We start from the raw sequence: 25,593 nt of genomic DNA, 5'->3' as shown, positions 1-25,593 counted from the left end.
TTCCATTACTTTAGTCAACAAATATTCAGGAAGAAAATGCATCGGTTTGCAAGTGTTGAAAATATTCACACATGATACACTGAAAACTGAAGAGAAACAATGGTGGCAGAAGTGCCATCCCTTAAAGTACAATCTACTGATTACCAGGATGTATTGATGACACAAGCAGTCTGTTAATATTTGAATGTATATCACTCACTTCTCTCAATGTAGACTCGCAAGCCATGCTTTGTAAGAGATGGTAATTTTTCTTCCGAAGTGCTGTGTTGGACTTCTTTCTGACAGTTAACTGTCAAATTGTGAAGATGGAAGAGTTCGATGGGAGATTCTACAGTTCTGTTGATTCTGTGCTCATGAAAACAATCTACTTTTTTCCAATTTTTGCAAAAACATTGTATGTGCTATTTGAGTGGGGAACTTCATAATCTGAATACTTATTGAAATATATTTTTTCTTGTGCCCTGACTGAAATCCTACCAAACCAAATACATTTCTTTCATATACCTGAGACTGGATTTGATCTTATGTTATTGTACCAGCTTATTCAAAATAATAATTTTCTGTTAATTTTTCTAATTCATCAACAAACTCTCTTTTCATGTAAAATATATACCACTATGTTTTTGCAGCTACGTCTCCAGGACAGACTTAATATTGCTGAGGTTACGCTAATAGAGGCAAAATATATGTTGACATAATGTCCATGTCTGAGGTTCTTGCTTCTTATGACCTCATCAGGCTCAGAAGAACCATCGTTATCAGCCTGACTGTTTCTGATAATCATTACGGCATTTCTTTTGTATATAATGCCATTTTCAACACCTTCTGCTGATTGCATATAAACAAACATAAAATCCCACTGAAGGACATGCTCATAGGTAGATGTTATCAAAGCAGAAATTAGGCAGTTTAGATGTAATTATAATAGAGATTATAAATATTCTTTTGTTCTTGTTGTTTAATTGCTTGTTTTCTCTAGAGAAATGGCGTTTAGGAGAGGATTCCGTTTTGCTGGATCATTGAAACAGGAATTGCCATGGCTACAGTAACAGAAACTTAACTCAGCAGGCACTTTAGTCAGCACAAGTAGTCTTCTGGGACAAGCTGTGAATTCTAGTCCAATTTTACTCAGCCAAATCACATAATGGAAATACAATGGAAGTGGCATTCTATTTTATTTAATTCCTATTTTTTTGCTTTGGTTGCTCTTTAAATTCTCCCACATTGTTGATGGAAATATCAGACTATTAGACTAGTATTTAATGATTGGCAAACTTTCAGTGTGCTCTGTAGAGAGGAAGTAATGATGGTACCTTACTCTACGTAGAGCAAGTGAATAACTGTAAATGTTTCTAAGTAAGGCGTAATTTTAGAAAACACCAAAACCCAAAAATCAACATTCCCCCTCCCAACAACAACGTTAAAAAACTCAGAACAGAACTTCAAATACATACAAACCTGATTTTCCTAACAGATCACGACAGCTTGATATTAAAAGATTCTGTTCATTTTGGAAATTCACATAAGCTAACATAGATATTGATACTTAAGTACTTGATCACAGTTTTGTGATTAAGAGATGTGTCCTTGCTGTGTCTACTTTTCATACAGTTCTGATGGTTCTAGGGTGAGATCCAAAAGAGCACGTAATGTGCCTAAATTGTAGCATTGCTACATTAATTTTGCCCCAGTCTCATTAAAACTCTACTAATCCACTTAGGTTCTCAGGAGACCCTAGCAGACTGCTTCCCAGGAAAATAAATGTAACCCACTATATCACTGTGAAATTAAAAAAGCATCACTCATTGCTATCTTATCTGCGCTGAATGCCTACTTGCGTATCTCATATTCAACTGTTTAGATAACCCCTGAAAAAATGCAATCTGGCATATATTTTCTAAATGCACATAAACATGTTAAGAAACCAAAGAATTAAAGCTCAAAGCATTGTAGTCACAAGAATTTCGCTCAAAACCACTGGTGCAGTGCCATCAATATCTTTGTTGAAGATAAGTTTTTAAACAACAGCTTAGTGCTGAGAACTCTTCTTCAGGAATTGAAGTAATTGGCTTTTATAAAATATCTTGGGTGGTGGAATATGTGGATTTCAGTCCCTCTCATATTGGGAATGACATAGAATGGGGATGACCTATGTCACACTTCCTGGGGAAGCGCATTATCTTATAGCTCTTTTATGGCAGGTGGAGAGTGACTTCACCATTACCACTTCCTCCTTCAAACAAAAAAATCTAAAAATTATCTTAAATGATCTTCTATGGGATGGTGCTCTGCTGGCTGACCAGAAAAATGCATGTCAGGGTCAAAGTTTTAAATCAGTTACTCAAAAAGTATATTAAACTCCTTGGGAATTACGGTTGAAAAAATCCTTGGAGATTAAAAATAACAAAGTTTGATTGAGTAAAGACTACAAGAAGAACTTCCACATCTGCTGTCCTACTGTTTTGGTTTTTTGTTTGTTTGTTTTTTTTTTTTTAAATCTCAATTTCTTCACCATGAGAACTTCTTCACCATGAGAGGGGTGAGGCACTGGCACAGGCTGCCCAGGGAAGCTGTGGCTGCCCCATCCCTGGAGGTGTTCAAGCCCAGGCTGGATGGGGCCTTGGGCAGCCTGGGCTGGTGGGATGTCCCTGCCCACAGCAGGGAGGTTGGAACTAAATGATCTTTAATCTCCCTTCCAACCCTAATTATTCTATGATTCTAATTAATAGCAATATTTAGGAAACTGAGCTCTTTTTCTATCTGGGTATACATTTTGAGAGTACTAATATAAGTGCAAACATATTGATTGTGATGTGAAATTCAGGTTTTCTTTTCTTTTTGGAATGACTCTATGTTGCTCAAGAAAAATGAACTTATTCATAAGGCACGTTGCTATCTCAAAACACCATGAAAGAAGTTATAGTTCAATGTGTAAACGTGTATATATTACAGAAGAAAATATGGATGCTCTAGCAATAATGCTATCCAGTAAAAGTCTGTCTGAGGTACTCCATCCTCAGTCTAACAAAGCTGATATGAGGAAGTTTAAAGGCCTTTTTGACTGTACAGCACCTGAACGATGTTAGGAATGATGCTTCAAATGGGGAAAGAGAACATTTCAGTACAGGAAATTGTATCAGGAAGATACACCGGTTATTTAAGTGACAGGGAACAAAAGCTTGCCATAGCAAAATCATTGATTCTTTACTTGTTCTTATTTTTTAAAAGGAAAAGTTAAAAACTATCTTACAGTGTGGCAATATGTGATGTATTCCTTCACAGTGCCCAAGAGAGGAATTATGTACAATATCCTTTAGATGAGTATTACACTGGGAATCAATTTCTGTGAACCTAACGATAACATAAATGTCCTCAGGGATGCAAGAGTTATGGAAATAATACTCAGTCTATAGTGCTTAAAGTATTCAACATTTCAATATGTGATTGAAAAAAATCCATAGGGCATTAAAAGAACAGTGCAATGCAGCAAAGCGTATTAGGAAACGGAATCAGATTAATAGGAATTCTATTAGGAAATAGAATCAGATTAATTTTATTTATTTGTGCATGGAAAAAAATATTCTACTTTTATAAAGAAGAATAAAGTACTTTTCTCTAACGTCTTATTTGAACAGACCTGGTAAAAGTCTTTGATTAATATATGCGTACCACTACGATTGAATACATTGTCCAAAAGGTTTTATATTAATGTAATTGCAAAGTTATCATCTCACACTGTATTTACAAAACTTACTTTTAACAAACTCTATGCCAGTAAAAACATGAATTAGAACATAGTAAAATACAGCTAATTTTGGAGTTCATTAAATATATTTTATAGGTTGTCCTCTTTCCTAGATAATAAAATCCGCATTTTATTCACAGAACACTTGTGATGTACCAGATGGGGATTCTTTACTTAGATGCTTTGAAACATTTTCCCTGAAGATATACTGATATATGTTTCTTTTGTTTGTTTGTTTATTTTAAAGAAAGATGTTCTTTGCAGTGATGCAGAATCTTGCATACAATTTAGTGCTGATATTAAGGAATATATGAGAATTCATGTCATCTTTGTTCCTCTGAAAAGTACAAAAACCTGGGTATCATATGATCAAATATTTACTTTACTGCCATCTTAATTCCTGTAAAGCCAGGGACACCGTCCCATTTTACTTATCTTACCTTGGTTTATTGTACTTTTTTTTTTTAATCTTTATTTCCACCATTAACATATTTGGTCAATTGTCATTTTATTTAGAACAGCATCACATGAAATGCTTATCCACCTTGTTTTTTCAGTTCATACATTGTGTGTAGCTACCGCACTTCTGGGTATGATAGAAAAACTAGATGATGTTACCCCCTTTCACATTTTACAGTGTCTGCACCATACGCAATGCTATTGTGGTAAAGCATGCTATGTTCAGCACTAGTATGTATATCATGAAAATGCTTCTTACAGTTAAATAACATTAGTAATTAATATATACCCACTTAAGATGATAGTTTTTAATTATAAAATATAAGCAAACAAAAATAAACCTTTTCCAAATACAGTGGGAATAGGAGACCTTCACTTCATTTAGGTATCTGAATGAGTGTAAAATAATAAACCACCCCATAACAAAGATTCCTTCAAAATCTGCATTGCAATTTTTCCGATTTTTTTTTTGCAGAGTGTAACAGCTCAACAATTTCAGCACTAACTATAGCTGCAGCTTTTAAACGATTCAGAATTCCATCTGAATAAACATTAAAATTGTTTGAATGCATCAAAATGTATTCATTAGTATTTTATATCTTCATCAGTGGCATAGATGATGGCATTAAGTGCATCCTCAGCAAGTTTGCAGATGACACCAAGCTCAGTGGTGCAGCAGACACACCGGAGGGAAGAGATGCCATCCAGAGGGACCTTGACAGGCTTCAGTGGGCTCATGTGAACCTCATAAAGTTCAATAAGGCTAAGCACAAGGTCCTGCACCTGGGTTGAAGCAATCCCAGTATCAACACAGACTGGGGATAAAGGGATTTAGAGAATCACTCTGGAGAAGGACTTGAGGATACTGCTAGATGAAAAGCTTCACGTGAGCCAGTAACATGTGCTTGCAGCCCAGAAAGCCAACTGTACCCTGGACTTCATAAAAAGAAGTGTGGGCAGCAGGTCCAGGAAGGTAATTCTGCACACCTACTCCGTTCTTGTGAGATCTCACCTGGTTTACTCAACCCAGCTGTGGGCTCCCCAGTACAAGAAAGGCATTGACCTGTTAGAGCAGGTCCAGTGAATGGCCACGAAAATGATCAGAAGGATGGAACATCTCTCTGATGAAGAAAGGCTGAGAGATTTAGGGTTGTTCAGACTGCAGAAGAGAAGGCTCTAGGAAGACCTTAAAACAAACTTTCAGTAATTAAGGGGGCTGATAAGAAAGATGGACAGAGACTTTTTACAAAGGTCTGTAGCAACAAGACAAGGCACAATGATTTCAAACTGAAAGTGAGCGGATTTAGATTAGACATAACGAGAATTTATTTTGTGGCGAGGGTGGTGAGACACTGGAACAGGCTGCCCAGAGAAGCTATGGATGTCCCATTATAGGAAGTGTTCAAGGTGAGGTTGGAAGGGGCTTTGAGCAACTTGATCTAGCGGATGATGTCCCTGCCGATGGTAGGGGCGTGGACTAGATGACCTTTGAAGGTCCCTCCCTTCTCAGAGTGTTCATTGATTCTACAGTTCTAGGAAAACAGTTTGAAGCTGTGCCACTTCTGCGGTACTATTTTAAGGTAATAAGATCAAATATTGAATATGACTGCCATGGGCAAAGAAACCCAGCTTGATATATTTCCTGATGAAGTAAGAGATGTAAGCTGTTAAAAGTTTCAATATAACTTCATTATAAACACTAAAAAAGTGCAGGAAGTACTGAGGTGCTGTACTCTGAACAAAGAAGAGACTAGAGGTACCTGTGTTATATTTTTCTATCACAGATTAATACTGACTTTTATTTCTTATTCACATACGTAAGAGAAAGGAATAGTTCTCATTTCCTTTTCTTGGGCAGCTGAGAATTGGATTCAAACAGTACTGAACATATTCAGAGGCAAAGTGGGATATCTTCATACTTAAATTTCTAAAGGCTTCATTTATGAATAGATATACGTAGATTATTAGACCATTTTACTGTAGAAGCTCACAAAACCTGTCTGTAAATTGAATTGTACAGAGAAATGCTTAAATTTGCTGTGTAAATCAATAACCAGCTGAAAGTAAAACAGATAAAGGCAAAAATTTTGGGAACTGCGATGCACTTTCTCATAGTCCTTAGTATTACACTTTATAATTATTATATTCATATACATTTATGTACATTGATGTTTTGGTCAGTACATTATATTAGTATTATATACTAATTAAAGTTATAACACCTGTATGTCCCTATTCTGCCCTTGTTTCTGCTGCTTGGGATGCTGTTGATTCTAGGGAAAATCTAGTAAGGCTATTAATCTCACTTTTCTAATGGATGAAATAAAAGCCCTGGAAGGCTTTCAATATAATCAAATATACAACATTCAATATTCACACTTGTTTTCTGTAAATTAAAGCTATTGACCTATGAGAGCTGAAAAGGCATGATAAAAGAATGTGGGTTACAATATAAAAGGTTTAGAAGATACAGGGCCACCTCGATGCTTTCCTTGGACTAGCAGATTGTTTCTAAAGTCTGCCAAAAAGCACTGACTACAACAGCCATTTGGCTCTGTTTCTTTGAATAATGGTGAAGAGAAGAAAAAATATCTCTTGGAAATATCTCTTCCTTCCTGGCTAATTTCAGGAACTGGCACAACAAATGGAAAGTGCTTAGTGACATTTCAGAAGTGGATGAGCTGTCATTTACAACATGCCTTAAGCATAGACTGCTCTCATCAGTGCTTTCCAGGCTTCCAGGTGTCCTGCCAGGACATCACTGTTTGAATTGTGCTCAACCTCAGAAGGTTTTCTGTTCCAAACATTGCAGCTACTCATTGCACAGCACTTTACATCTTTATTAGGAAGATTGTTTTCATTTTCAAATGAATTTTGGCAAAACCCTGTTGGTTTGCAATCTTTTGTTTCAAATCCTGATGTTTTGGTTAAATAGAGGAGGGAAAGGTGATATAGTGGCTTTCTAATTACTACCCTTCTGAATACTGTGAATTCATTAGCAGGGACACAATCTGCACCCGTTTCTTTTACTGTCAATGGACATTAGTAACCAGTGGTGTACAGGATAATTTCAAGTAAGATGATGTTAATGGACCACGAAATTATCTTAACCACTAGTTTGAGAAGAGGGGGTGAAATGTTTATTTCCAAATTGTCTGTTAGCAAGTCCAGAAAGGAAAAAATGAATCAAGAGACCCTCCTATTTCTTTACGCATGTGTATGGTCCTGGTAAGGAACACAGCACAGCTGTTCAAGCACATGCATGTCTTGTTTCTAATGTGGATCTTCTCTACAGCTCTGCTGTTCCTTCTGAATACAGCTTGCACTGAAAAAAATCTTGGAAAACTACTACCAGAGGCTACTGTAGAAGCAGAGCAGACAGTCTTCGTACATCAGGTTATGATATTATTACTAGATCACTTGTACTAACTGGCCAGAGCATCAATGTACATGAGTATACATACTCCTAATCAAACATTTCTGCAGTTAAGCTTAATACAGATTACATAAAACATAAATTAAGCCAATTTAATAAAAATGGTATTTCCATCATATAAATGCCTAAGCATGAATGAAAGGCAAATATATATATATATATTAAATAATAGGACATTCCCCCACCACCACCCAAAATGCAAATAGCCTTGGATGTCTGCTTTTATCCTGATATGTAGTGTAGTTATAATTCTGAAATAGTCTAATTCATATTGTATTTATGAAATTTCTTACCTCAAAGTGGGCAAAATTAGTTCTAAATTTTTGTATAGCACTGCTCCAAGTACAAATACAGTTGATTCATCTAGATCTGAAAAAAAAAAAAAAGTAGGGAAGAAAAGATTTTTAAACTCTCTTTCCCAAGCCTTCATCAGCATAAAAAACTGTGAATAACATTTATCTTTCTCGTAGAAATTTGATGTGAAATAAACTATCATAACCTTGAATTACATCCTGGAAGTCTGTCATAAAGATGTATCACTGTCAGGAATATAGCAAAAGATCTAAGCCCCTGAGAATTACACTTTTTTTTTTTAAAAAATCATCCATTATAGTTGATTTAGCTTTAAAATTAAGTATCCCCAAAGATTGTCTTTAGAGTTTAATGCCTAGCAAATAAATTCTCTAATATCAGAGATCTGCACTGTGATAGTATTTGTAAATTGTATCTGAAAGTCAGGGTAATTTGCCTGCTGAGCATCCTTTGGTAAAAGCAGGTGACCTGTTGGAGTAGCACAGCTTGTTGGAGTGGAGCAGCTTCAAGGAGTTCAGCAGAACTGCACCTCGGGTCACCTCATACAGCCAGAGGTACAATCCTGTCCCCAATAATGAAGCATTGGCTCTTCAGTGTAGAAAATGATGTCTGGGATTTCTTTAGCAATTTTTGCACTGGATTTCTTTTGAAGATGGATAAAATAACCACTTCTCTATCATACAGTCAAAGATTCTGAGTTCCCTTGTTAAAGCTACCACAAAATTAACATGCTGATATGCTTCTTTACCTGTTGACATAGGAGTGAATATATTTTTTGGAATGACAACCCTGTCTTCTGAGTTCCGTGCCCAATCAACCATTCCTTTTCTTCCTTTCATGGGGAAATTGATGTCAGTTAAAACAGATGCAGCAGGAAGCTTCTGAATGCTAGCCACTAGTAAAAGAAATCACAGATTAAAGTTATGTTTCACATCTTCAAACATCATAAAACGATAACAGTACAGCAACAACAACATTTAATAAAATTTGAAGTAAAGCAGGAATTTATAGGACCTTAACTGACACAGAAAGTATAATCTTCTGTTTATTATGCAGTTCTATTATGGATTAATTGTGTGGCATTGATTTCATCATTTATCAGATAGACTCTGATGAAGTTTCTTCATGGGGATTATTGAATACACTGGCTTATAGCCTGAAATTCACACATAGGACATCATTGTGTCTTCAGAGCAAACTCTAAAATGATCAAATGTGACAATGAAAGGAAGAGGATGCTGCAAATTGCTTTGGGAAACATAACTGCTAAATGCAACCTAATGAAGCAGTAACAGAGCTTTTATCCCCTATACAGGCACAATTTCAAGACAGACCTGTTAAGGAGCTTCACACATTAAAAGACCTCATTGTTTCCACACAAATAAGAATAATGTGGTATTGCACCTGATTTCTTTTCCTTGAAATAATAATTGCATTCTGAATTCTTAATTATAATTTTTCCATCTAAAAAAACCCTATCCTCCAAACAACACCACTATTACATCTGCAACAGATATGGAAAGATAGAAGAAATAGGTATAAAATCTAATAACAGGCAGTTTGGAATTTTGTTTATTCGTTCTCATTTTCTCTCTGTTTTCTAATTCAACTATTACCTGGAAATCAGTTTCTGCTTTGCTGTGAAATCTAAGTATGACTCCATGGCAACACTGTCAGTGTTTAGTAAGACTCAAACTACTTTAAGGAACTGACAGAGCTGAAAGTGTTTACGTACACTCAGAGAGATGACAAACAACACATTTTGAGCACTAGCTCCATTCTTAATGTAAGCTATGTTGATAGCCATTTCCTGTGCAATGCTCTTCCTAATCAATTTAAGAAGACACTAATGTAGTTGGAAGAGTTTGGACATCAGGTCTGTACTTTGATCTGCATAACCGTTTAACCACAAGGATTTTGCAAGAGGGTTAAATATAAAGACAATGAGGAACAGCTGTAAAAGCAATCAGAACAGCAAAATTAAAGTAGCAATCCATTAGCTGTCTCATCAGTGGATTTTATTTCAAAGGAAACTGTAATTCAAATCCAAGAGAAGAGGAAAATTAAGAGGTTAACAATATTAACTCTACAAATGTATTCCTTGGTAACTGACTCTTAGTTTCAAATTAGACTGGTTATGTATTATAGAATCACATTAGTGAGGTGGTGCTTGAGGTTATTTCAGGCTATTCATTATAAAACTATCATCAAGGCTTTACACTGCTAGTTACAATATTCTCCAGGCTGATATTGGCAAATCCATTACCAGCCCTAAGGGGTGCTCAGTCTTGTGGATTTCAGGTGGTGTGTGGAGGGAGAAGAGTTTAGGTGTTTCAGAATTACTAGAGCATAAAAGAGATTGCATGTTTTCACATGCGCTCAGTGCTTATGCAGAATATAGTAACATAGTAAAAATGGATTTTTTTTAATAGTTCTTTAAAAAAAGAATTTCATTTTCCACGTAAGTAAAATTAAACCCAAAGTTACTTACTTTCAAAATTAAAACCAGCCTGTGTAAGACATATAATGATAGGATGAGGGGCAATGGGTATAAACTGGAGAGGGGCAGATTTAGACTGGACATAAGGAAGAATTTCTTCACCATGAGAGTGGTGAGACACTGGCACAGGTTGCCCAGAGAAGTTGTGGCTGTCCCGTTCCTGGAGGTGTTCAAGGCCAGTACGGATGGGCCTTGGGCAGCCTGATCCAGTGGGAGGAGTCCCTGCCCATGAACGGGGAGTTGGAACTAGATGATCTTTAAGGTCCCTTCCAACCCAAATTATTCTATGATTCTATAGAATATTGTTGGGGTTTATTCGCACAGTATTAACCTGTGTATCTACCTATCTATCCATCTATTATCTAGCAGAACTTTAATATTTCATCCACCTTTTGGATGACACTTCCCCTTATAAAAATAGGAAATCAACGTCATTCATTGCAATTCACTCTGCAAACCAGAAACCACTTTAGGACTAGATAAATGGTAAGGAGAGTACCTCTCTGAACCTTATCTTTCTCTGTATTTTAGAGACACTTATCAGTGTACCTAAACATTACTTAGAACCAAATAGTCCAAAATATTTGTTAATATTTACGTGATGAATAGCATAAAACATAGACATAAACCCAAAACATTTGGCTTATGGCTTATATGCAATAAATATAAATATATATATTCCCATTCATGGTTCAGAAAAGTTTTTCTTCTACTATCATACAAGCCTATTGCCTAGCCATACGCTGGAACAAAGGAGAAAATGCCCTTCTTAGAATTCTCTGAGCATTCTTTTGATGTGCATTGGTATAAACTATGAGACAATGGTTCAATTTACATAAGAACACATACATATTTGATGACTCTGTAATAATTATTGATTCAGAAAAATCTATATAACTCATCTTGTCTAATCAATTTAGTGATTGTTTTGACTGCTAATGGATTAATTTTAACGTACCCTTAAAAATATATCTCCTTTTGCCTTTATTTCATTTTCTTGATGCACTTGCAGTCAACCTGTTCAATAATGCTCAACTGAACATTTCAGAATCGGTAGCATTTCAGAATAAGTAAAACAAAATATCTTTGGAATCTATTAACTCCAAACTCAGAGGAATGGAGAATTTTCCATTATTATCCAAATAAGCTCATTACACATAGTAATAAGTAAACGATATTTAAGTAGTTTACTTGGAGCAGCACAAAAGTAGTTTATTAATGTGTCAAGAAAATTCTGAGCAAAATAAAAATTATGTTGTTCTTGTATGCTCGCCCTTGTAGATCATGGCCTTGAACAGAAAAGCTGAAATGTGTTGCTATGATCCCTATAGTCCTGAATGAGTTATAAGCTGCCTAATGCAACTTCCAGAAGCTCTCTAACTGATCTGGTAAATAATAAAAGATAAAGCAACCTAATAAGCAGCATGAATCATGTTCCCTTTTACTATCCACCCATTACCCTCTCGTGCTGAACAAAATCTGTTGAGATTTCAGAATCAGCCTCTTGAATAATATTAATCACTTTAGAACAGGAAACCAGATTCACTGAAACACATGACAGTAAAATGACTGGATGTTTGCTCGTGGGCTAAACATATCTTCAGCTCTCACAGTAGATACTGAATTTTTAGAATTAAAACACAAGCCAAATTAAACAGTTGATCCCTATCCTTACCAAAGACCGAACCAAAAACTGAGTCTGAATTCTGTAGCATTCATGTATTTACAAAAGAGGATACAAGACTGATTCTCCTTTCTCATAACTGATAACATTCTCTGGGTTTGCTGTGCTTTACAGCACAGTAAATATGTTGATCCCTAATTTAGAATCACTTAAATTACAGCGGAATGAGAATTAATTTTTTTAAAAGGCTTCAATGCCTCGATTGAACTGGAAAACCAGATGCAGAAATCTATGGGATTAGCATAAGATGTCAACTTCTGCTTAACCCTCCCCGTCAGAGCAAGAAAGTAGAACTTGGAATTTGATTGAATTTCGGTCATAGACAACAAGAGAATGGCTGTTAGCAACCTCATTTGCTCTTTTCCTGTCCTACTTTGACTTGTCCATTGACAGTATACTAGACACACATTATTCAGCATTTAGTAAACTTGAGTTCATCACACACACGTTTTGATTTCTCAGACAGAGTATTTACACTGCCCTTCTGGGACACCTACTGCTAGATTTATTTCCGGGTGAAATAGTTACAAACAGAACTCCTATTGTCACAGATATTCAGAATAAAGAATATGAAAGGGGTTTTGTGTTAAAATTCAGAATACTGAGTATTTCTGCAAACATCTCTATTAGGAAGACCCAGTTAGAATAACATTGATACACTCTAGAATTATACTGTTAACCCTAAATTTAAAATCATTATTTTCTAATAGAATAAATAGGCTCATGTCGGATACATGGGGAACAAAGTCTTGCCTGACTCATCATCAAAGAGCCAGATGGACATACTGAAGATGATATTCATAACCTATTTGCTCTATCAACTTAAATCCCATCATGTTAAAGACAATCTGCAACAAACAAAAATAGTGAAATCCCCTTCTCAAGCAGATCAATTTGTGGATTTCCATATTTGCTATGGAAGTCTGCATCTGAGCAGGCTTGATGACCTTTAAAATCCTTCTCTCAGTACAAAGATAAATCTACCTCTTACAACCCACAAGATTATATAAAACAGAAGGACTGTGGCGAAGTGACATCCTCTTATATGAATGTAAGAAGAAAAACCAGGTAATTTTTCTTCTGCAAATAATACTCATGAAATTTCCCCATACTGAACCAAGATCAAACAATAGTCAGAAAAACGCTCCTAAGAAATTATAACTTAACAGATCTAGTACTCCTTATGACTATTAACACAGAAATTATGTGTTCTTAAATTAGAACCTTGTTATGCCTTGCTGTTCCATGGGCAGGCAAGAAAGGGATGACCCGAGACGCCTGCTGTGCACTTTCATCCTTGAAGCTCATCAGCCCATAGCAGCTGCCCTCTGACTATTCAAGCTTTGGGAGGCAAGACACCCTACTTGTATAGGCAGAAACAGAAACAGAAATTTCATAGGTATTTTCCATAGTCAGGCATGAGTTGTGCATGAGCCCTTCCTTTGGGTCAAGCAAACTGTGCCTTAAAAGGGCTCACTTTTTGAAGGCTAAGAATAATGCTTTAGGCTAATCAGAAGCTACTTTAACAGTGATCTCTGAATGTTTCCCTTCTGTATTCCACAGAAAATGCAATGAGTAAGGAAGGTACTCTTTACCCTTTTTAGTGTAAAATAATGCAACTGTCCATGGCAAGCACCTGAGAGAATTTGTGAGCTCATTTCTCATTTGACCTTGCAAGCCACTGCCGTCCTCTAAACGATACGAAGAGTAAGTTAACACATGAACAATCACATAACTTTATGATGCCTGAACATGTTCCCAAAAGCCTGTAACAAATGCCAGCAACACACTACCATATCAATAATGTAACTAGTATAGTATTAATAATACAAGTAAAATAATATACAAGTCAGAAAAGAGTAAGGCTCCAGGCAATGATGAAGATGCATTTAATAAACACTCAGACCTCTCCTGCCACTTATATAATTAAAAAAATAAATAAATAAAAATTAATAGGCAGCAAGTAAGCATTTCCCTTTGGTTTTGTGGACTTTTGTCATTCAGTACCGAATTCTGTACTTCAGGGACAACTCACGAATACAATAGTTCCAAAGACTGATGAAATTTAACATATGTGTATGCATTCTCTTGAGCAGTTTTTGATTGTACATGCTATAATAAAAACTCTGGCTTGATAAAATTAAAACAGGGGAACAATAAGATTATAATTATTTTTTTTCCAAAAATCTCCTTGTTCCAGGTACGGAAATAAAAATGGAAAATAAAAATTAAAAGCTAAAACAGTAATTAGATCATTGCAAATTGTTGTTATGGACAACAGAACTTTCTTATATAAAAAAAAGACTATGGAAACTGTTAATTAAAATTTATTTCCTGAGAAAGAGTTAGTGTATAGAAATAGCCATAATATCATGGAATTTATTTGTGTTTCAGATGCTACATCTGCATGTCCCCCAGAGGAAAAAAATGGGAATCTTAGCATTTTTATAATTTTTCATCATTGTTACTGTTTACTTACTATTAGTGCTTACTATAATATGAATACGGCTATTAGCAGCTGACCAATGTGGAACATAAAGAACAAAATCACTTTAAAATTCACAAATCTGAATTAGAAGTCTGAAGAAAACACAACTGAACTAGTGAAAATATAAACAATTTTTAATGAGCAGTCAGAAGAAGATGTGTTCTCATAATAACCGTAATGCTTTCTGAAATATGTGGTTATTCAGAAAAATGCTAGTAGGAAGCTGTACTTCAATAACTAGAACACAATTTCATCTTTCGTGAGTTATATTTAAGATGAAGACAAGAACAGCCACAGATACCCACAGCCACATCCAAGGTAGCCTATGCTTCTGAAAAAGCTTTATTTTTTTCCACTCCTCTTAGTACTACTGTGTATCCATGCCACTAACTTCTCTCTTAGCAATTCTTGTCGTGCCATAAAGCACTTCTTGAGGAAAAAACAGTCAGCGTAAAGCAAGACAGAGGATGGAGGCTGATGCAGGAGATAGAATGAGTTGGCATTTAAGTGCATGAGTTTTAATGTTACAGACATAAAGGTAAACACCAAGGTAACAGTAATATGGCAAGGTGACCTGTAACATTATTTTATTCAGTTATGCAAAGGAGGTGCAGAAAACAAGTATTTTTAAATCACTAAGGTGAATGGAAAGAAATTATCTAACATCTATTCTAGGTGATAACGAGAGAAAAAAGAATGAGACTGAAGGTAATCCTAAGGTAGTGAGCTCAGAATATGGGAACGACAATGAAGCTGTCATCAAAGAAAGAAGGAAAGGTGAGAGAAAGAGGTCATTTATATGTTTACTTATCAGGTTTACTGATGGTTAGATATCAACTAAGAACTAACGAGAGGACTTGACAAAGGACAAGACATCAGTTAGGGGGCAAATAGATGTGAAAATCATTATGACAGAATTTATAAAAATATTTTCTCAGCATTACATTGCTTGGGGAGATGAAGAGCGGAAGTAGAATGATTGCTTCAAAGAAGTAGCAAATTGAAGCAAAGGAAAGATGACCATTGTCTTACCTTTAGGGAAATGACAACTAATTCCTATCATTCAGAAATCTAGAAAGATATGAACTAAATTATGCAGAATACTGAAAGGTGATATAAGAAGTAAATTCTCAGGCATGGAGACAGAGGATTTGGTGTAGTAAAGCCACAAATTGAGGAAACAAATAAAGCACATGGATCAATATATGTTTCTAATCACCGCTTTTTGTAGCGGACTAGAAACAGATTTCTACTGTATTTCATTACTGAACAGCTTTTTTAATCATACAAAATGGCGTTTTTAAGAACTTTGAGATATAATTATGAGCAAATTAAAACTGAGAGAACTAAATTACTCTGGCAGAGAATCCCAGAGAATTAATAGTATGGAAGTGGCTAGTGAATTCTAAAAAGCAGAGCCTCATTAAAAGCCATATCCTTCAGAACACTAGATATGGAGGAAATGCTTGCCGATGGCCCTAATTTTTACGGCAATTCACCAGGCATGTACAAATTTTTCCATCTGCCTTCCCAGAAGTGTTCCAGTCAAGAGCATCTCAGTGCTTTCTTCATACTTCAGCACCATTAAGATTGAGAAATTAGACTGTAAGATTCTTAAAAACCTCAAGCCTGTAGCTCTGTTTACTGACCAAACTGGTCCCCTCATCAAATGCAGCTGCAGCTGCTTTCCTTTGCAAAACTTGGACAAGTCAGAGAAAACATTGTTAGTTTTAACCAACATGTTTTAAACTTGAACTATCTCATGTTTTAAGCACTTGAATTAGAAAGGTGCTCTGCTCTTCTTGTTTAGGTGCTGTGTATTGTATGTATCTTGGCTTGTATCAGAAATGGGGTCACCAGCAGGTCCAGGGAGGTTATTCTCCCTCTGTACTCAGCACTGGTGAGACCGCATCTCGAGTACTGTGTTCAGTTCTGGGCCCCTCACCACAAGAAGGATGTTGAGGCTCTGGAGCGTGTCCAGAGAAGAGCAACAAAGCTGGTGAGGGGGCTGGAGAACAAGTCTTACAAGGAGCGGCTGAGAGAGCTGGGGTTGTTTAGCCTTGAGAAGAGGAGGCTGAGGGGAGACCTTATTACTCTCTACAACTACCTGAAAGGAGGTTGTGGAGAGGAGGGAGCTGGCCTCTTCTCCCAAGTGACAGGGGACAGGACTAGAGGGAATGGCCTGAAGCTCCGTCAGGGGAGGTTCAGGTTGGATATCAGAAAAAAATTCTTCACAGTAAGAGTCATTGGGTACTGGAACAGGCTGCCCAGGGAGGTGGTCGAGTCGCCTTCCCTGGAGGTGTTTAAGGAACGGGTGGATGAAATACTTAGGGACATGGTTTAGGGAGTGTTAGGAATGGTTGGACTCGATGATCCAATGGGTCCTTTCCAACCTTGTGATTCTGTGATTCTGTGATTCTGTGATTCTGTGGATCCTGCCTTTGCCAGCAAGGCTGCTGTGCACATCCTGCTGTTTTCTGGTTACCCTTGCAGAGCAGTCCAATCTTGTTTCTCCCCAAACCTAGCATCTGATAAGAAGGTGCTGCAATATCTACCCAGTAAATGCCTTCGAGACAGGCTTGAGCAAAGTCATACAGAAAATCTGAAACAGAACAGTTACAGAAAAATAGGTCTTCTGCGTCTCAATTTCACGTTCAAGCCATGCTTCTAAACTTCCTCACAGGAATTTATAACCGGGTCTTTGTTTTCTGGAGGCATGTCTAATTCATCTTGAATGTTCTCCATGGAGAAGATAAAGTGGATTAAGATTTGCTTAAGGGATTGTTAAAAGTTGTCCCAGGACACTGTGAAATCTAATTGTCAGGATAATGCGCACATGCTTTATTTAGATTGTTTACATCATGCATGGCACAATGAAAGCTCAGTACCTCAGTGGGACACATAGACACTATCCAATATAAGTAGTAAGTAATACTAATTAGACTGAGTCTGATTTACTCGTTCACATTGTTGAATTCTAAATTAACTTTAATAACTCAGGAGAAATATCTCAGAGTTATCATGGTCTTTTCAATAAAACAACTGCACAATGAGGAGATGCTTTAAAAAACATCTAACTAGAAAATTTGGCCTATAAAGAATGCCACAGCTTGGTTATTATGAGATGTTATAACGCAATCCCATGAATCACTAAGGCATGTGGACCTTGTGCTCAGCTCTTGTTATATAATTCTGGTCATCCTCTCCCCAGCATCCCCCGCTTCTTCCCTCCCACTCCCCCTAAATGAGAGGCTTTTCATGTTTATCAAGGTTGTGGGAGGAGGACTCAAAAAGATCCAACCAGCTGAGAAGGAATGAAAAGCAACCGACAAGTAGTCAACTAAGTAGAATGTTATACCATTACTGTTTCCCTTGTCTGAATTCAGGTGCCTTACATGTTCATTAATTTTGAGTGCAGGTGGCAGAGAAAGATAGTGATGCCTAATTAGGGTTGCTTGGGTTTTTTAAAAAAATCATCTGAATTTTTTATAAATTGTATAGTGAGCTTAAACTGCATCTTAGGAATACCGGATTAACCCTTGTCTGTGAGTGAGTACCTAAGATGCAAACACATTATTCCTGAGATCAGTGCCAAAGTTAATCACAGAATCAGTATCTAAAGATATAAAATGGCATTATACCTCAAACAAATAGCCTTGTAATTCTTAAAAAAAAGCCTATTTGTAATCAGACTTTCCAGATGCCCTTACAGTGCTCTCAGTTTTGCTTCCACATGCCCTAGAGAACTACCACTTTGGACAGCTAATTTGTAGAAATTACTATGAATCAGAAAAAAAAAATGGTTTTCCTAAGGCACGATAGAAGTCTTTAAAAGGAGTCATCACCATGCTTGGCTCTGCAACATCTGCATTACTAAAATATACACCTGATATGACTCTGCTCTTTCCTTGGCACTACATCCTATCTGCAAACTATATTCTGCTACAGTTATTCCAATACTGTTGTTTTTATTGCTATTGTTATTTCTTTAATTTCTAGTGCCATTCATTGCAGTGTGTTTATGAAATATATGATGAGAATAGGAGTCCCCCAGATTGTAACTACAGTGCTTTGGCTAACTATCCCTTGTTTCCTGGATATATTGCCTGTAGGCAGAAACCCTATAAAGTTAAAATTTGATTCTACAATGTGCAATACCCCAGAAAACACAGTTATATCTATGATATAAAGAGGAAAGGAAGAGTTTACTCCAGAATTTGGTCATATTAATTCATAGAGTCACGGTGAATTCTTTTTAACTGGAATATCATGAATGTGAAATATGGAAATAAGAAGCAGAGATGGAATTTTTATTTTTTACTGCACTATAGCTTTAGACTCAACCACAAAACACAATTGTTTCAATTAATTTCTTGTACCTGAAAACACTAACACAGAATGACTCAATTTAAGAGCCAGAGAAGCTATTAATTTACTGAAAAATTCTGCAAATTCTGTTTGAATACAATTTATAATTTTAGGTATGCATAGTCATTCAGCATCAAGTATTCTAAGTGGAATCCAGTTTTGCTGTAACTGCCATGCCATATTTGGGATAATTGTCATTATCTCCACAGTCAGATCTAGGACATAGCCAGAAAAAAATATTTCTTGCCTTCCAATATTATGTGACCACTTACAAATTGTAATCCACAGTCAAGTTGGCTTTCCTAGAACAAATAATTCCCTGGAGAACCAGGCAATCAAATATTGTCATTTTGTATTATTTTTTTTTTCCTCACCATATCCTGATTACAGTATTGTTACCAAACAAACAGTATTTTACAGGATGCTGGAAAGAAAATTGCCTTTTTTTTTTCCCTTTAGTTATTTTCCTCTCTCTGTTTTGTGTAGTTTTTACAGTGCTATTGCTTTTATAGAATATTTTTGATGTACTAAATGGGTTTTCTGTCCCTAATCCCAAAACATCTAAATGATTCTTTATTGGAAGCCAAACTAACTGCACTCTGGTGGCAAACTTTCATTACAAAATTTCTAAACTGAAGTAAAAAAGGAACAAAGTTAAGGGTCAGTGTAAGGATACTCAGTTATTTGATAATATTTCAAAGCAGTAACTTTTTGCAGAAGCACAGCTGTGAACAGCATAATCCGATTCGATCTCGATATGAACTGTGGCTATCAATTAAATTTTGATGATTTAAAGATTTGGATTCTACAGTTACACTATGTTTATTGCAAAGAGACATTTGAATGGTAATGAAGCATTTTCAAATGGTGGTCATCAGTCAGCAAATGAGACTTTCAGTGCATGTGCTGAGACAACATACTGGTTGCACTTTTTGGATCAAAAAATAAATCAGACATAAAAGATATAAACTTCCACTAACATTCACAAAAACCATTAAAAATGGAACTGATGAGAATTTAGCATATGCAATACAGGAAGTAAAATCCATAAGTAAAACAGCTAATTTCATCACTTTAACAGGAATAAGCAGACTTTATTACTGAACAGACATATATAAGATTGACAACTTTATACAAGATAGAAGACAGGAAAGAAACCTTTAAATAAAACCTGCAAGTATGTTTTAATAAGTAATTCATTGGGCTTTTTAATAATGACCTACTATATTTAGATTATGTTTATGGAATTTTTGTGTTATGTTTTTCTTAATTTTTAATTCTTTCTGTCACAGATTAAATTCAGTCTGGGCCTAAATGATTAAACTGAGAACAAAGAAACCTCACTGGAACAATAACTTGACCTTGGTTGTCTTACATTCCTGAGAAAATCCTAGCCAGCAACTACAAAATAATCTTCTCCTCTAATCAAACTTCAATATACTATAGCCGTGATCTAAATGAAAGAAATCCTATCCATTTCTATACTTGTACTAAATGAAACTATTTCAACATGAAGATTAAGAAACCTATATAAACAATGAATCTTAATGTTTTGTAGCACCAAGAGGTTCAAATGCTGTGAAGAACTAAAATAGTATTTTGGCAATTTAACAAAGCCTATGACAACTGTCCACCACAGCTAGTAGGTAACATAACTTTATTTAAGTTGCTTTAACGGAAGGTTTGGCTTTATTCCAGTGAACCACTAAACATAAAAAAAACAAAAACAAAACAAAACCTAAAAAAAATAAAATAAAAAAAAGAATTCCAGATTCAACAACTCCACTTCATCCCCAGCTATAGCTATGAGAGTCTTTAAATATTGCTAAAAGCAGTGACAGCGCAGATTAATGTGAGTATAGAAAATGCTGAGTGACAGATAAAAATTTGGATCCAGCAGCTGGTGCTGGATCAGGTGCATCAAAGCCTCATCCAGCGGAGCCTTAAACACCTCCAGAAATGGGACTTCCACTACTTCTGTGGACAACTTCTTCCAGTGCCTCACCACCCTCACAGTAAAAACTTTCTTCCTAATATCTAATCTAAATCTCCTCTCTTTCAGCTTAACCCATTCCCCCTTGTCTTATCACTTCACTCCCTTGTAAAGAGCCCCTCCTCAGTTCCTCTGTGTTGTCAGCAATCCCACTGTCCGTGTCTCCAACAAAGATAGTAAACACCACCAGCTCCAATACCAACCCCAATGGAATGCCAATGATCTCCACTTGGACATACGAGCAGTTGACCACAACTCTTTGAGTGTGACCAACCACCCATTTCCTTATCCACAATGTGATCCATCCTTTAAATCTATGTCCCTCCAATTTGTAGACAAGAACATTGATTGTGTGGGATCATGTCCAAGGCTTTACACAAGTCCAGGTACACGATGTCAGTTAAATGCATACTTCAAGTACATTCAGAGAACAAACACTTATATTCAGCAAACTTCCTCTAATATCTTGTAAAAATAAATTATAAACATTATAAACATAAACAGTCCAAACTACTCTGAGCTCTGCTTTTGAATACCATTTCTAAGTAGATGAACTAGTGCCATATTTTAATATCTTATCCTATTGATGTGTGGTCTCTATAATTTCAGTTTATGAGAGGTTTGGATACCTACAATTTTAACTTCTGAAAGGTATCAAAATCTGAAAAGTATTTCTAAGTACAACCAGGAGTGTAAAATAGATGATGCAGGATAACACCACCAGCCATGTTTTCCAGTACTGGAACTATTCATAAAAAAAACAGGTATAAGTTCAATTGGGGAAAGTTAAATGACAGTCATTCTGCAGAAATAAACTTTTCTTTGTGCATTGTTGACTGTGAAAGGAGACCATTATTTTTCATTGCCTACATAGTGATGCAATTTTCAAAGCTAAATGAGCATTAAAAACATTCATTCTATGCTTCTGCGATGAACAATCTAAGATACCTAATGGCAAAAGAGACATTCACTTTAATCTTTATGAGCATACTGTACCCTCCTGAGGTAGAAATGAGAAAGGAGGGGATAAGCTTGCTGTATTTTTAAAAAATATTTCCGTCAGAAATGGGAGAAATCTTACAAGTGCAGATGCAGCAGCCTGTCTGCCTGCCAATCTCTAAAGACGCAGTCATCCCGATGACTATCCCACAGATTCTTCCCCTTGGGCTGGCCAGTCTATTTTCATTCCTCTGCTTTATTGGAAATGAAATTTAGGTGCCAATATGGGAGGAAATATGTTTCACTATAGGGCACCATTTACACACATATGAATAGGTTTCCAAGTACTTGCCTTTGAGATCAGTTCACATTCTAGATATCTACTCTACTACAGGATCAGAGACAGGAGTTTCTGGACAAGTTACTATACTAATATACTATTTTCTCATAGATTTACTTGAAATCTACCTCCTTTCAAGATACTCAACTACTGAGTAATGGAAGATGAAGCACATAATAACAATGTATTAGAAAAAAATGGCTAACTGCTAACTATTAACTGAAGTAATTGGCACTAAAAGTGGAAGACCTTATAGAAAAAAAATCCAAAAAATAACAGTCATTAAAGAATAGCATAAGCTTTGAACCACAGGTTTTATGGAAAGTCATTCATGTAAAGAAATCAAACATCCTTTGTATAAGACCATTTCATACCATATTTTCTTAAAAGATTTACAGAGGAATGCTGCCTATGGCTGACTACATGTCTCCATGCATATGGAGAAAGTTTGCTAAAACAAAAAAAGAAAAACAACCACAACAATATCAAGTCATTTGGCACTACTGCAGGGCAATTTAAGCATTTGTGCTCCTTACATTCAGCACCATTCAAACACTACAGGCCACAGAGCTATACCATGTATTTGGAGGGAGAAAATGTTTTTCTTCCCACTGTAAATGAGACTTAGAGAAAGAAAAGGAAAAGAAAAAAAAAAAAAAAAAAAGAGAAAATAATCTTTTACAGACTTCCTTCTAAAATTTTTCAAGGTGAGAAAAAAATATTTTCATCTACAACAGAGTGATGCTCTGATTTATATCACACATGCTATCAAGGATCCTCTATCTCAGCTTTGAGCCAGTACAGCAAACAAGGTCCTAAAACTCAAAGCAAAACAAAACAAATAAAGCCCACAAAATACACACCGTTAGCTCTGTCACCATGTGGCAAAGTGCAATCATAGCAAAAGGCAGCAGTTTGCAAAAGGGAGTGGTTCTACTTGAACAACGAAAATCTTTATCTTGCAAGACAGATGAACTGGGTGATGGTCTCTCAAATCAGCTGAGAGACACCCGGAGTCAGGCGAAGGCTTCCCAGCCAGATGTTGCTTCAGTGAAGAACAGAAACACCTCTCAAAGCTTGTACTGAGCTCCTCACCCCAAAGGCATGGTGAACCACCGAGTTCCACGTTCTGATGACACAAGCAGCCTTGCCAAGAACCAGTCAACTCATAATAATTGACCTAGTCCCATCCCACCAAAATGCTCCAAAGAGTTTTCAAAAGGTATAAAATTGGCACCTGAAAACCCTTTGTCTGTGGGAGGAAAAATGACCACCTTACCTAATGGAGATGATGAGGGACCTGGACCTCTCTTCTCACCCTAAGGGACACCATTTGCATAAGAATTGCACACCCTTGACTTTGTTGGATGCTCCCTCAGGAAATTAACTACTACTACAAGTTTTTATTGTTACTTCATATGTATATATGTGATCATCGTTAACTGGTTATAATCATCTAGTGCTAATGCAGCAAGTGAATTTGTCTATGGCAATCCCAAACTTGTTTTATCTGATGTTTTAATTAAATTGGTTACCGCTTCAACACTGCAGAACTGTCTGTCTGACAGGCATTGCAAAACTATCTAAAATGCTTTGGTGACAGCCTGCTTGGGGTCACTTGCAGGAAGTATTAATCCTGTGGGTGACAGTCTGAGGAGACTCTCACAGGTGACACTAATTCTGACTGTTGGCTAACACTTGTAAATACATCCACACAAATCCTTTAGTCATAAACTGTCAACCATGTCTGGGAATAGGGACGGATCCAGCCACACATAGGCTCTCCTCTATGGGGAAGCCTAGAAAGCAAGGTGGTCCATCTTAAACCTCATAACTCGATGGGAAGGCATCCCTGAGCCACCTTTCAGAGCTGGACTTATTTAATGTGACAGCATTATACAATCTGATCTTAATGGAATTACAGAGATTCACACAGTATCCACATACTAAAGTCCAACTGCCCATATTAAAAAAAAGAAAATTGCACACGCATAAACATAATTAGTCAGAATTATATCTGCCTATGTTTACATAGCTTTGAAGTTTGACCTCAGTAATATCTTATAATTCCATATTTAAAGTACTTATTTGCCAAAAAAACCCTTTTCTTTGATATTAATAATGCACTAACATCCTTACAAAACTGACTTGACAAGTGAAAAATACTTGTCCTGTTTGTTACCTCAGTTGTTGTCTTACTTTCAGGCTATGTGGTTTCAAAGAGGCAGATCTGTACTGCCATTTGGCATTAAAACCTACAGTAATTACCAAGGAAATAATACACTTTTGCAACAACTTTTTTGTTTGGTTGGTTGGTTGGTTTAGTGTTTTGGTTTGCTTGTTTGGGGATTCTTTCCTTTTTTTTTATTTTGTTTTGGGTTTTTATCTTTTGTTCGTGTTTTTGTTTGCTTGTTTGTTTTGTTTTATGGGGTTTTCTTTTTTATTTTTCTTTTTTCCTGAAAAGAAGCCAGAAAATAAAAACAAACTTTGGTGGCTGATATACTACATCCTTAGCTTGATATAAACCATACTACCTCCACATTCAGAATGGAGCTCATTTTTGGGTAACTGGCCTCTCTCTAACACACTACAAGTAACACGCGGAGTTAATAGCTCTCTCTTAAGTCTTTGTTAAGTAATATTGTCTGCTATCGTCAGAGAAGAAATCAGTCTACTTCTACTGACTTTTGCTAGTTTTTACTAGCTGAAAGCATGACTCTTCAGTTTTATTTGTATTTTAACCTATTTCTATGTTGTGGGTTTTTATTTTAATTCTGTTTGATTTCCCTTCTTTCATTTTCAATAGTGAGTGAGTTAAAAAACCCCGCAGAAGTCATTAAAAGTGAGGGCGAACTTTGTATTTACAGTACGTAGTCAGGCCATCTCTTGCCAACCTCCTCTAGAGGATGTACTGCCAGATGATGGCTGGATGCCCTTGTTGTCATCGCCTTACAGGGATACAAAATCCTAGAACAAGTCATCAGAATGTGCAGAATTGCATCTTGTTATTAGACTGTGACACTCCAGTGCCTCCCCTGTTTAAGAGGAGGACCGTACTGTCTGCAATATCTTGGGACTATACTCCACTGATTGCTGCCTCTTGGTGCTACCTTATATGAAATGACAATACTCCTCTGGGTGTGCGTTTACTACATTAACCCATAGCTGCCACCATAAATTCCTAATTTCAATCCCCTCAAGAGTCATTCTATTTGGAAATTGTTGAGCGTCACCCAAAGATGCAGCTGTCCAAGGCATAGTAGCAAATAAACTCAGATATTTAATTTCTCAGGGTGCACCTAAGTGCACCTGTTAAAAAATGGCCTGTC

At 36.3% G+C, this 25,593-nt stretch overlaps 1 protein-coding gene across 8 annotated transcripts in view; it reads right to left on the bottom strand.

Moving 5' to 3' along the window:
• ADGRB3 (adhesion G protein-coupled receptor B3) overlaps nucleotides 1-25,593 on the bottom strand; it is a 457,722-nt gene that overhangs the window by 184,666 nt on the left and 247,463 nt on the right. For all 8 annotated transcript variants that reach the window (XM_054061560.1, XM_054061566.1, XM_054061564.1 and 5 more), the window contains 2 exons: nucleotides 8,701-8,847; nucleotides 7,934-8,009 (listed from right to left, as the gene is read on the bottom strand). In XM_054061560.1, coding sequence (XP_053917535.1) covers nucleotides 7,934-8,009; nucleotides 8,701-8,847 — 223 coding nt within the window. The remainder of the gene's footprint in view (nucleotides 1-7,933; nucleotides 8,010-8,700; nucleotides 8,848-25,593) is intronic.

The sequence above is a fragment of the Cuculus canorus genome, chromosome 3 (genome assembly GCF_017976375.1).
Source record: "Cuculus canorus isolate bCucCan1 chromosome 3, bCucCan1.pri, whole genome shotgun sequence".
Lineage (NCBI taxonomy): Eukaryota > Metazoa > Chordata > Aves > Cuculiformes > Cuculidae > Cuculus > Cuculus canorus.
The sequence above is the reverse complement of the archived record's forward strand: the minus strand, read 5'-3'. Positions and strand labels throughout refer to the sequence as shown.